This window comes from Haliotis rufescens, unplaced genomic scaffold, assembly GCF_023055435.1.
Source record: "Haliotis rufescens isolate VD_foot unplaced genomic scaffold, xgHalRufe1.0.p SCAF_9, whole genome shotgun sequence".
NCBI classification, from domain to species: Eukaryota; Metazoa; Mollusca; class Gastropoda; order Lepetellida; family Haliotidae; genus Haliotis; species Haliotis rufescens.
In genome coordinates, this window is record NW_025964383.1 from 42745238 (window position 1) to 42759450 (window position 14213).

At 47.7% G+C, this 14213-nt stretch overlaps 1 protein-coding gene across 2 annotated transcripts; it reads left to right on the top strand.

Annotated features, from left to right (window-relative positions):
* Positions 1-8284: 8284 nt before the first annotated feature.
* On the top strand, positions 8285-12328 carry LOC124125015 (mesocentin-like). 2 transcript variants are annotated; one of them, XM_048390563.1, is made up of 3 exons: positions 8285-8876; positions 10600-10656; positions 10705-12328. In XM_048390563.1, exons 1-3 carry the CDS (start codon positions 8300-8302, stop codon positions 12027-12029), a joined length of 1959 nt encoding a protein of 652 aa, XP_048246520.1. In that variant the 5' UTR covers positions 8285-8299; the 3' UTR covers positions 12030-12328. The 2 variants fall into 2 exon arrangements, with proteins under 2 accessions (XP_048246520.1, XP_046344287.2); XM_046488331.2 differs by having other exon boundaries at positions 10600-12328.
* The last annotated feature ends 1885 nt before the right edge of the window (positions 12329-14213 follow it).

The following is a 14213-nucleotide window of genomic DNA, read 5'->3' on the forward strand; positions in this document are numbered from 1 at the left end:
TCAGGGGATACCCTGTGTCTTACTCCCCTCTCAGGGGATACCCTCTGTCTTACTCCCATCTCAGGGGATACCCTGTGTCTTACTCCCATCCCATGGAATACCCTCTGTCTTAATTCCTCCACAGGGGATACCCTCTGTCTTACTTCTGTTATTTTTCATCTCTGGGGAAGCCCTTCGTCTTCCGTCCACGCCTCGGGAGCAGTCAGTACATTTCTGAAAATACCGTCTTACTTCCTTCTTTGGGGATATCCTCCGTACTACTTCATGCCCCTCCCTCGCTCAGGCTACGATCTGTCTTACCTGCATCTTACCGCCCGCCCTACTTCCATCTCTGTCCGTCTCTGGGGATACCATCCTTCTTGCCTCCATCCCTGGTTTTACCTTCTCTCTTACTCCCATCTCGGGGGATACCCTCTGTCTCACTCCCATCTCGGGGGATACCCTCTGTCTTACTCCCATCTCGGGGGATACCCTCTGTCTTACTTCTGTTATTTTTCATCTCTGGGGAAGCCCTTCGTCTCCCGTCCTCGCCTCGGGAGCAGTCAGTACATTTCTGAAAATACCGTCTTACTTCCTTCTTTGGGGATATCCTCCGTACTACTTCATGCCCCTCCCTCGCTCAGGCTACGATCTGTCTTACCTGCATCTTACCGCCCGCCCTACTTCCATCTCTGTCCGTCTCTGGGGATACCATCCTTCTTGCCTCCATCCCTGGTTTTACCTTCTCTCTTACTCCCATCTCGGGGGATACCCTCTGTCTCACTCCCATCTCGGGGGATACCCTCTGTCTTACCGACCTCTCTGGGGATACCCTCTATCTTACCTTCCTCTCTGGGGATACCCTCTGTTTTACCTTCCTCTCTGGGGATACCCTCTGTTTTACCTTCCTCTCTGGGGATACCCTCTATCTTACCTTCCACACTGGGGAAATCCCTCTGTCTTACCTTCCTCTCTGGGAAAACCGTCTGTCTTACCTTCCTCTCTGGGGATACCCTCTGTCTTACCTTCCACTCAGGGGATACCCTCTGTCTTACGTTCCTCTCTGGGGATACCCTCTGTCTTACCTTCCTCTCTGGGGATACCCTCTGTCTCAACTTCCACTCTGGGGATACCCTCTGTCTTACCTTCCACTCTGGGGATACCCTCTGTCTTACCTTCCACTCTGGGGATACCCTCTGTCTTAACTTCCTCTCTGGGGATACCCTCTGTCGCACTTCCATCTCAGGGGATACCCTCTGCCTCACTCCCATCTCAGGGGATACCCTCTGTCTTATAACCATCTCAGGGGATACCCTGTGTCTTACTCCCATCTCAGGGGATACCCTCTGTCTTATAACCATCTCAGGGGATACCCTGTGTCTTACTCCCCTCTCAGGGGATACCCTCTGTCTCACTCCCATCTCGGGGGATACCCTCTGTGTTACTCCCATCTCGGGGGATACCCTCTGTCTCACTCCCATCTCGGGGGATACCCTCTGTCTTACCTTCCTCTCTGGGGATACCCTCTGTCTTACCTTCCTCTCTGGGGATACCCTCTGTTTTACCTTCCTCTCTGGGGATACCCTCTGTTTTACCTTCCTCTCTGGGGATACCGTCTGTCTTACCTTCCACTCTGGGGATACCCTCTGTCTTACCTTCCTCTCTGGGGAAACCGTCTGACTTACCTTCCTCTCTGGGGATACCCTCTGTCTTACCTTCCACTCAGGGGATACCCTCTGTCTTACCTTCCTCTCTGGGGATACCCTCTGTCTTACCTTCCTCTCTGGGGATACCCTCTGTCTTACCTTCCTCTCTGGGGATACCCTCTGTCGCACTTCCATCTCAGGGGATACCCTCTGCCTCACTCCCATCTCAGGGGATACCCTCTGTCTGATAACCATCTCAGGGGATAACCTGTGTCTTACTCCCATCTCAGGGGATACCCTCTGTCTTATAACCATCTCAGGGGATACCCTCTGCCTCACTCCCCTCTCAGGGGATACCCTCTGTCTTATTCCCATCTCAGGGGATACCCTGTGTCTCTTACTCCCATCCCATGGAATACCCTCTGTCTTAATTCCTCCACAGGGGATACCCTCTGTCTTACTTCTGTTATTTTTCATCTCTGGGGAAGCCCTTCGTCTTCCGTCCACGCCTCGGGAGCAGTCAGTACATTTCTGAAAATACCGTCTTACTTCCTTCCTTGGGGATATCCTCCGTACTACTTCATGCCCCTCCCTCGCTCAGGCTACGATCTGTCTTACCTGCATCTTACCGCCCGCCCTACTTCCATCTCTGTCCGTCTCTGGGGATACCATCCTTCTTGCCTCCATCCCTGGTTTTACCTTCTCTCTTACTCCCATCTCGGGGGATACCCTCTGTCTCACTCCCATCTCGGGGGATACCCTCTGTCTTACTCCCATCTCGGGGGATACCCTCTGTCTTACTTCTGTTATTTTTCATCTCTGGGGAAGCCCTTCGTCTACCGTCCTCGCCTCGGGAGCAGTCAGTACATTTCTGAAAATACCGTCTTACTTCCTTCTTTGGGGATATCCTCCGTACTACTTCATGCCCCTCCCTCGCTCAGGCTACGATCTGTCTTACCTGCATCTTACCGCCCGCCCTACTTCCATCTCTGTCCGTCTCTGGGGATACCATCCTTCTTGCCTCCATCCCTGGTTTTACCTTCTCTCTTACTCCCATCTTGGGGGATACCCTCTGTCTCACTCCCATCTCGGGGGATACCCTCTGTCTTACCTTCCTCTCTGGGGATACCCTCTGTCTTACCTTCCTCTCTGGGGATACCCTCTGTTTTACCTTCCTCTCTGGGGATACCCTCTGTTTTACCTTTCTCTCTGGGGATACCTTCTGTCTTACCTTCCTCTCTGGGGATACCCTCTGTCTTACCTTCCTCTCTGGGGAAACCCTCTGTCTCACCTTCCTCTCTGGGGATACCCTCTGTCTTACCTTCCATCTCAGGGGATACCCTCTGCCTCACTCCCATCTCAGGGGATACCCTCTGTCTTATAACCATCTCAGGGGATACCCTGTGTCTTACTCCCATCTCAGGGGATACCCTCTGTCTTATAACCATCTCAGGGGATACCCTGTGTCTTACTCCCCTCTCAAGGGATACCCTCTGTCTTACTCCCATCTCAGGGGATACCCTGTTTCTTACTCCCATCCCATGGAATACCCTCTGTCTTAATTCCTCCACAGGGGATACCCTCTGTCTTACTTCTGTTATTTTTCATCTCTGGGGAAGCCCTTCGTCTTCCGTCCACGCCTCGGGAGCAGTCAGTACATTTCTGAAAATACCGTCTTACTTCCTTCTTTGGGGATATCCTCCGTACTACTTCATGCCCCTCCCTCGCTCAGGCTACGATCTGTCTTACCTGCATCTTACCGCCCGCCCTACTTCCATCTCTGTCCGTCTCTGGGGATACCATCCTTCTTGCCTCCATCCCTGGTTTTACCTTCTCTCTTACTCCCATCTCGGGGGATACCCTCTGTCTCACTCCAATCTCGGGGGATACCCTCTGTCTTACTCCCATCTCGGGGGATACCCTCTGTCTCACTCCCATCTCGGGGGATACCCTCTGTCTTACCTTCCTCTCTGGGGATACCCTCTGTCTTACCTTCCTCTCTGGGGATACCCTCTGTTTTACCTTCCTCTCTGGGGATACCCTCTGTTTTACCTTCCTCTCTGGGGATACCGTCTGTCTTAACTTCCACTCTGGGGATACCCTCTGTCTTACCTTCCTCTCTGGGGAAACCGTCTGTCTTACCTTCCACTCTGGGGATACCCTCTGTCTTACCTTCCACTCAGGGGATACCCTCTGTCTTACCTTCCTCTCTGGGGATACCCTCTGTCTTACCTTCCTCTCTGGGGATACCCTCTGTCTTACCTTCCTCTCTGGGGATACCCTCTGTCGCACTTCCATCTCAGGGGATACCCTCTGCCTCACTCCCATCTCAGGGGATACCCTCTGTCTTATAACCATCTCAGGGGATAACCTGTGTCTTACTCCCATCTCAGGGGATACCCTCTGTCTTATAACCATCTCAGGGGATACCCTCTGCCTCACTCCCCTCTCAGGGGATACCCTCTGTCTTACTCCCATCTCAGGGGATATCCTGTGTCTTACTCCCATCCCATGGAATACCCTCTGTCTTAATTCCTCCACAGGGGATACCCTCTGTCTTACTTCTGTTATTTTTCATCTCTGGGGAAGCCCTTCGTCTTCCGTCCACGCCTCGGGAGCAGTCAGTACATTTCTGAAAATACCGTCTTACTTCCTTCTTTGGGGATATCCTCCGTACTACTTCAAGCCCCTCCCTCGCTCAGGCTACGATCTGTCTTACCTGCATCTTACCGCCCGCCCTACTTCCATCTCTGTCCGTCTCTGGGGATACCATCCTTCTTGCCTCCATCCCTGGTTTTACCTTCTCTCTTACTCCCATCTCGGGGGATACCCTCTGTCTCACTCCCATCTCGGGGGATACCCTCTGTCTTACTCCCATCTCGGGGGATACCCTCTGTCTTACTTCTGTTATTTTTCATCTCTGGGGAAGCCCTTCGTCTACCGTCCTCGCCTCGGGAGCAGTCAGTACATTTCTGAAAATACCGTCTTACTTCCTTCTTTGGGGATATCCTCCGTACTACTTCATGTATGCCCCTCCCTCGCTCAGGCTACGATCTGTCTTACCTGCATCTTACCGCCCGCCCTACTTCCATCTCTGTCCGTCTCTGGGGACACCATCCTTCTTGCCTCCATCCCTGGTTTTACCTTCTCTCTTACTCCCATCTCGGGGGATACCCTCTGTCTCACTCCCATCTCGGGGGATACCCTCTGTCTTACCTTCCTCTCTGGGGATACCCTCTGTCTTACCTTCCTCTCTGGGGATACCCTCTGTTTTACCTTCCTCTCTGGGGATACCCTCTGTTTTACCTTTCTCTCTGGGGATACCTTCTGTCTTACCTTCCACTCTGGGGATACCCTCTGTCTTACCTTCCTCTCTGGGGAAACCCTCTGTCTTACCTCTTCTCTGGGGATACCCTCTGTCTTACCTTCCACTCAGGGGATACCCTCTGTCTTACCTTCCTCTCTGGGGATACCCTCTGTCTTACCTTCCTCTCTGGGGAAACCCTCTGTCTTACCTTCCTCTCTTGGGATACCCTCTGTCTTACCTTCCTCTCTGGGGAAACCCTCTGTCTTACCTTCCTCTCTGGGGATACCCTCTGTCTTACCTTCCTCTCTGGGGAAACCCTCTGTCTTACCTTCCTCTCTGGGGATACCCTCTGTCTTACCTTCCTCTCTGGGGATACCCTCTGTCTTACCTTCCTCTCTGGGGATACCCTCTGTCTTACCTTCCTCTCTGGGGATACCATCTGTCGCACTTATATCTCAGGGGATACCCTCTGTCGCACTTACATCTCAGGGGATATCCTCTGTCTTACCTTCCTCTCTGGGGATACCCTCTGTCGCACTTACATCTCAGGGGATATCCTCTGTCTTACCTTCCTCTCTGGGGATACCCTCTATCTTACCTTCCTCTCTGGGGATACCCTCTGTCGCACTTACATCTCAGGGGATATCCTCTGTCTTACCTTCCTCTCTGGGGATACCTTCTGTCTTACCTTCCTCTCTGGGGATACCCTCTGTCTTACCTTCCTCTCTGGGGATACCCTCTGTCTTACCTTCCTCTCTGGGGATACCCTCTGTCTTACCTTCCTCTCTGGGGATACCCTCTGTCGCACTTACATCTCAGGGGATATACTCTGTCTTACCTTCCTCTCTTGGGATACCCTCTGTCTTACCTTCCTCTCTGGGGATACCCTCTGTCGCACTTACATCTCAGGGGATATCCTCTGTCTTACCTTCCTCTCTGGGGATACCCTCTGTCTTACCTTCCTCTCTGGGGATACCCTCTGTCTTACCTTCCTCTCTGGGGATACCCTCTGTCTTACCTTCCTCTCTGGGGATACCCTCTGTCTTACCTTCCTCTCTGGGGATACCCTCTGTCTTACCTTCCTCTCTGGGGATACCCTCTGTCGCACTTACATCATCATGTTAACTGTACTTGATAACTGTACCTGTTAACTGTACTTGATAACTGTACCTGTTAACTGTACCTTTTAACTGTACTTGATAACTTTACCTGTTAACTGTACCTGTTAACTGTACTTGATAACTGTACCTGTTAACTGTACTTGATAACTGTACCTGTTAACTGTACCTTTTAACTGTACTTGATAACTTTACCTGTTAACTGTACCTGTTAACTGTACTTGATAACTGTACCTGTTAACTGTACTTGATAACTGTACCTGTTAACTGTACCTTTTAACTGTACTTGATAACTTTACCTGTTAACTGTACCTGTTAACTGTACTTGATAACTGTACCTGTTAACTGTACGTGATAACTGTACCTGTTAACTGTACCTTTTAACTGTACTTGATAACTGTACCTGTTAACTGTACTTGATAACTGTACCTGTTAACTGTACCTTTTAACTGTACTTGATAACTTTACCTGTTAACTGTACCTGTTAACTGTACTTGATAACTGTACCTGTTAACTGTACTTGATAACTGTACCTGTTAACTGTACCTTTTAACTGTACTTGATAACTTTACCTGTTAACTGTACCTGTTAACTGTACTTGATAACTGTACCTGTTAACTGTACTTGATAACTGTACCTGTTAACTGTACCTTTTCACTGTAGTTGTTGACTGAACATGCTAACATGATATATGTACCTGTTAACTAGCTGTTACCTGCTAACTGTACTTATTCACTGCATTTGTTAGCTGTACTTGTGAACTATACCTGTTAACTGTACCTGGTAACTGAACCTGTTAACTGTACTTGGTAATTATATTTGTTAACTATACCTGTTACCTGCACATGTAGTCGTAACTGTACTTGATACCTGTACTTGTTAACTATACTTGTTAAATATAGCTGTTAACTGTATCTGTGAACTGTAGCTGTTAACTGCACTGGTTAACTGAACTTGTTAACTGTAGCTGTTAAGTGTACTTGTTCTGTCACAAGGTTAATGTAAAGAATAAATTCCTTGGTATCAGGTCTGCAAACGTAAAGAACAACGAACTTTAAACGTCATCCGACTCAGTATCAGACCGGCGTATCCTTCTATTTATCATTCTACGTTAGTGTTCTCCCTAATACGTTTCAGTATAAGTGTATATAAAATCAGGTTCGACAACTCTGTACATGTTTGTCAGGAGGTGTCTCACACAACTCTGCAAGTCGGCCTGCCGGCTCCATAACTACACGCGTGGGTTCGCCTATACATACGAGCGTAAACCGCACTTACAGAATAAGGTTAAAAGTAAAAATTATTTTAAAACATAGAACTAGCAAGTTCCTGTGATGGTGTAGCATGTCCGTGCGAGGGGAGGGTTGCAGCTACATGTGCAGGATCACCATGGCCTGGGCACACACTATCAAGCTTAACGCCAAACCATCCATCGTTCACACACCAATCAGAAATCTCCGGGTAAACATCACGTCTAGGGTCAGGCGACACAGGCAAGTCTCGCCTCGCCGTTACAACTGGGTGTGCACACACAGGGGCCGTCCCAAATTGTTTCATCATCATTGCCACGTCATCGTTTATCTATTGATTCCTTAACATGACATATTTAGCTGTTCAGTGACATATTTAGCTATTTCAGTGTACACGTGTAGATCAATAATTGTATTATGCTACTATGGAATTGAGGGCACGGGTGGCCCAATTGTCTATGGCGCCGCGATTCGCTGTGCAGAGTTGCGTACCTTGGCTTCGCAATAAACCTATGGTTGTGGGTTCGAATCCCGGTTCGCCCCGATTATGTTTCTAGGTTTGTCAGCACCATACCCGTGCTCGTGGGTTTCACCGAAGTGGTAAATGTCTAAGACCTGCATCACTTCTGGCTTTCCTCCAAAAAGGAAGCTGAAACGCCGTGATATAACTGGAATACTGTTAAAGGCGGCGTAAAACCCAACTCACTCACTCACCAACTCACTCACTATGGAATTAGCTAGCTGTTGCTATGGAGATATACACCCTGCGGCAGTGACACGTGGTTGTTGCTTACCTTCATCTGTTCATCATCATCATCATCGATACTCACTATAAATACCCCATCCCGTTTGAGACAGCCCCTCAATGAATCACCATGGCGCCCATGTAATACCTCAGTAATACGTTATTTTGTTCTGAAACAAACAAGGCTAAGCCTAGGCGGGACTGTGTGAGAGAGTATATATAGATGACAATGACATCGCCATCACACCGCCAACATGGACGTCATAACGTTGTTCAGCGTCGTTGTTGCTGCAGCATGCCTCCCACTGGGCCAGGCAATAGTGACCGTGCAACTGGACGAGGTCGCATTACAGAATGGCTACCCTGGCTGCCGCCTCATGCCGCGATCTAACGCCACAAATCAGCAAAACGTTTGGATGTTCCAAGGCGAAAGTCTCACCTTAAACTTCTGCCTTGACAACCCTGCGCTCGTGAGCGTGGACGACTTCATCTACTCCAATGATGGGTGGCAGGACTCCGTGCTCATTGCCATTGACGACGAGCCTCTGGCTGACGTGGAGACCCACGACACGTCCTTCGAGGGTGAGCTGTGGAACATATTCTCGGGCACAGGGCCCCAAGGGAAGCAGGTGTCCCTGCAGGAGGGTTCCCACACTCTTACTGTGTCCGTCACCCAGGCAGACAAGTGGGGCGTGGAGCTGGACGCCCTGGTGTTGAGGGTGATGGAAAACGGCAACAGCGGCATTGACGACATGAAGTGTGAAGGCGACTACCCCACGCCGGCCCCGCTAGACTACCCCTGTGTGGTAGATGACAACGCCCCCATCAAAAGTAAGTTCGGGATACCACTAGCCCTGCACTAGTAAACACGTGACTTAACACTACCCCTGCACTAGTAAACATATGAGTTAAAACTAATGACGTGACACTATCCCTACACTAGTTAACAAGTGGCTTCACAAGGTCTACAGTCCTAAAAGTAAACAAGTCACTTAATTACTCTTCACTCAGAGTACAACATGTACTCAAAACATTTAATCTCCTCACAAGACACTTGCTGTATGTGATGTATGTTCATACATCAGAATCTCACAGTCATACACGCCAGCAATTCTAACAGCATCACATTGGCCTAGGTCTAGCAGCCATATACATCTGTGGTTTAACAGTCATAAACACCAGGGTCTAACAGCCATACGCATCTGGGCATAACAGACATATACACCTGTGGTTTATCAGTCATACACACCTGGGCATAACAGTCGTATACACCTGTGGTTTATCAGTCATACACACCTGGGCATAACAGTCGTATACACCTGTGGTTTAGCAGTCATACACACCTGGGCATAACAGTCATACACACCAGGGCATAACAGTCATACACATCTGGGCATAACAGTCATACACATCTGGGCATAACAGTCATACACATCTGGGCATAACAGTCATACACACCTGGCTATAACTGTCATACCCACCTGCGTCTAACAGTCATACACATCTGAGCATAACAGTCATACACATCTGGGCATAACAGTCATACACACCTGGCTATAACTGTCATACCCACCTGCGTCTAACAGTCATACACATCTGGGCATAACAGTCATACACATATGGGAATAACAGTGATATACACCTGTGGTTTAACAGTCATACAACCTGGGCATAACAGTCATATACACCTGTGGTTTAACAGTCATACACACCAGGGCATAACAGTCATATACACCCGGGCATAACAGTCATATACACCTGTGGTTTAAGTCATACACACCTGGGCATAACAGTCATATACACCTGGGCATAACAGTCATACACACCTGGGCATAACAGTCATACACACCTGGGTGTAATAGTCATACCCACCTGCGTCTAACAGTCATACACATCTGGGCATAACAGTCATACACATCTGGGCATAACAGTCATACACACCTGGCTATAACTGTCATACCCACCTGCGTCTAACAGTCATACACATATGGGGATAACAGTCATACACATATGGGGATAACAGTCATACACATCTGGGCATAACAGTCATACACATCTGGGCATAACAGTCATACACATCTGGGCATAACAGTCATACACACCTGGGTGTAATAGTCATACCCACCTGCGTCTAACAGTCATACACATCTGGGCATAACAGTCATACACATCTGGGCATAACAGTCATACACACCTGGCTATAACTGTCATACCCACCTGCGTCTAACAGTCATACACATATGGGGATAACAGTCATACACATATGGGGATAACAGTCATACACATCTGGGCATAACAGTCATACACATCTGGGCATAACAGTCATACACATCTGGGCATAACAGTCATACACATCTGGGCATAACAGTCATACACATATGGGGATAACAGTCATGCACATCTGGGCATAACAGTCATACACACCAGGGCATAACAGTCATACACATCTGGGCATAACAGTCATACACACCAGGGCATAACAGTCATACACATATGGGGATAACAGTCATGCACACCTGGCTATAACTGTACTCTTCAACTCCTTATTTTTCAGTGATGCCTGCATCAACGCCTGGGCAGAGAAACCTGGGAGTCTCTGGCACCACTGATAGTTCAGTCACAGACAGCAGTGGTGGTTCAGTCACAGACAGCAGTAGTGGTTCAGTCACAGACAGCAGTGGTGGTTCAGTCACAGACAGCAGTGGTGGTTCAGTCACAGAAAGCAGTGGTGGTTCAGTCACAGAAAACAATGGCGCTGCCGTCACAGACAACAATGGCGCTACCGTCACAGACAGTGATGGTGGTTCAGTCACAGACAGCAGTGGTGGTACTGTCACAGACAAGAATGGTGGCTACGTCACGGACACCAATGGTGGCTACGTCACAGACAACAATGGTGGGTACGTCACAGACAACAATGGCCGGCACGTCACAGACAAAAATGGTGGCTACGTCACAGACAACAATGGCGGGTACGTCACAGACAAAAATGGTGGCTACGTCACAAACAACAATGGTGGCTACGTCACGGACAACAATGGTGGCTACGTCACAGACAACAATGGTGGCTACGTCACGGACAACAATGGCGGTTCAGTCACAGACCCTACATCGAGATCATCAACTGGACAATATTCTTCGTCTTCTGACAATTCAGGAGGCGACCAACCCGGAAGTTCAGCTTCACCATCTCCTGACAGTGTGACGTCATCGGGCAGCAGTAAAGTTAACACGTCCGTGGTGTTCAGCGGGTCCGAGGGTGAGGACATCACTATCCAGCGCGCGGACACGCCCTTCTGCTCGGGGGGACAAGCTAACTACGACATCGTGTCCAGCCTGGGCTCCCTGATGACTCTCTCCTTCACCCAGATCATCACCACCACCCTCACAGTGCACCCCAGCCTTGGCCTCACGACGGACAACCCTCGTGTGCTGTTGTCGGACAACTCCGCCTACATCCAGGCCTTCCTGGGTCCAAGCAACGACATGTGGGTGACCATGGGACGTAAGGACGCAGTCCCGTGTTCTGCTATCCAGCTGTCAGCGGCAGACGTCAACGGCAACATGACGTCCCGGATGTTGTTGAGGGATGACGGTGGCATCCTGCTGTTCCCCGAGGGCGACGCCTCTCGCCAAGCCGTCTACTTCCCCACACAGGCGCACGTGGCCAGTGGGAGCCCCGGACTAAAACTAGCTTCGGTTGGCATCAACGGAAACGGTAGTGACTTTGATATGACCCTTAACACGGAGTTCGGGACTAGCAGACTCGCTGTTGCCATGGGAACAGTCACCACCAGCATCACCTTCTTTGGAACTCCCCTGGGGGCCGTGACCCGCCTGAGTTCCTTGGTCCTCCCGTGTTTGAACCAGGAGGAACTCGCCAGTGCCTTCGTCTCGTCAGACAACACAGAGTTTGTGTCCATGTTTGATCCCTGGAGATCTTTCACCGGCAAGGAAATCACGCTCGTCACCACAATGGATTAGTCACGATAGACACTGGATTAGTCACGGTAGACACTGGATTAGTCACGTTAAACACAACAAAGACAGAAAACCATACTAACTTGTAATTGAAATCAGCGGACTATTTGATTGACATATGGTCAAATTATGTACAATTAATTATCAAACTATATATATTTTTTTATCAAACTATGTACTACATATAAAATCAAACTATTGACGTTGAGTGTGGTGGGATGTTATCCATCTTCTTGCAATATTGTCCTTCTTGTTTCGCTTTGCGTTTTATATACTCTCCACATAAAGTATGGGAACAAGAAGTATAAATGTCTGGATTGGTTGTCAAAAGAAGGATCGGATTTGACAAAAAATGATTGCGAGAGATAGAACGGTTTCAGAACCAAAAATTATCGCTCCAACAAACCCGACACATTGCACGTGGACCATGCAATATCTCCGTGGACGTGGGGAGTAGGTATTTTATGCGATTTTATGGAACAAAACAATTATGCTCAGGCCATTTGAATGATCGGCACCGCACAGCGCGCCCTTGTTCAACAACACAGTCCAGGATTGATTAATCACGAACCAAGATTTAAGGGTCGAACCCAAACAGCCAATCAAATCGCTGTTCACCTGCGTCAGACAATTGGAGTTGAAGGTACTGACAAGGCAAGTAGACATCGCCTCGAAGCAGCTGATCCCCATGTTCCCAACCCAAATGGGACAGCTGGATGGACGTGATCAGCTGTTGTCTGTCAGAGCGTCAAAATAACTCACGTTCAAGGATAAGATATCTTACGTTTAAGATAAGATACATTTTCGAAACTATCTTAAATATGTCGCAGAGTCCCGTTCCACAAAGCGATCGTAGGGCTAAGACTGCCATGGGTCTCTTTTAAAGTAGGGTTGTTACGATCGTCTTAGCGCTGCGATCGCTTTGTGGAACGGGGCCCTGCGACATATTTCAGATAGTTTAAAGTTACGATACCTATCACAACTCTGACAGAATACTCGTTTGTGTTAGAGATTGAAAAAGCGGGTTGCTTCCCAATTACGTCACGGGCATTTCCCTGTCGCTGATCACACAACATCAACACGGGGAGGGGACACGGAATTCCTGAGTGAGTTGTCAGGTCACATTGTTTAATACGCATCTGTTTGAGTGACATTCCGTACAATCCTACAATTGTCCTTAAAGTTGGCGTTTTGTTAAAAGATGTCAAGACAAATAGCATTCGTGTGCCATGCAAAGGCATTTTTCAAACCCAACAAATATTATAAACAATAAGTGTACTAAAACCACACAAGAGCTATTATATTTGAAATGTTCTGCAAAAAATTGCTTCACTATTTCCCTTCAAATGATCCTCTGTCAAGCGCGTAGAACTTTGTGTAAACACATCGTGTGCAAAGTCAAGGACGAATGAAAGGGACGTTATTCTAAATGACAATGACGATACCTTTGATCGAACAGCAGGCGTTCAGCATTTGAGATACGTGTTCAAGTCTGATGTTACGTGATGTATACTGGGTCAGTTTCACAATACTGTTTGTTTTTGTCTATGTTTATGTCAAACGTCAAGTTAATAGTGAAAACACCAACATTTTCGCTGGAAACAAACAAAACAAAGGGTATTGTGGTGAAAAAATCTATTTTATATTGACCAGAAATTTGGATTCATTTAACGTTTACTGTGGGACAATATTATAAAAGGAGAATTTTTGACATGCCATGTTAAAAAAATGCTACTTATTTCATTTTTGAAATCGCCATTATCGTAAATACCATTCAAAAATTTGTGCTTAAGTTTCACCGTCAAAACTTTAATAAATTGCTCAATTTGAATACATCCATGATTTCAATCACCTGAGTTTAAAGAATGCAGTTGTTCAACAGATAACATTTAATCACTTGTTATCAGATATTTGTCTTTCAAATATCAGATAATCAAGGTGTTGTTTTTGTAACAAATTAAAATGCAATTACTTTTGCTAGAAAAAATATTAAATATGCTCTTTATACAAATATACCATGCGAGTTTGTTTTGTATATGTATTTCCTTGTTAACACAATACGTAATACACGGTATAGTTAAAATTCAATTGTTAAGACCGCTCGCCCCACACGATTGTAGATGTAGAAACACTTATTGTTTTGCACTTCGTCAAATAAACTAAAGGGCAAAAGAAACTATACACCCA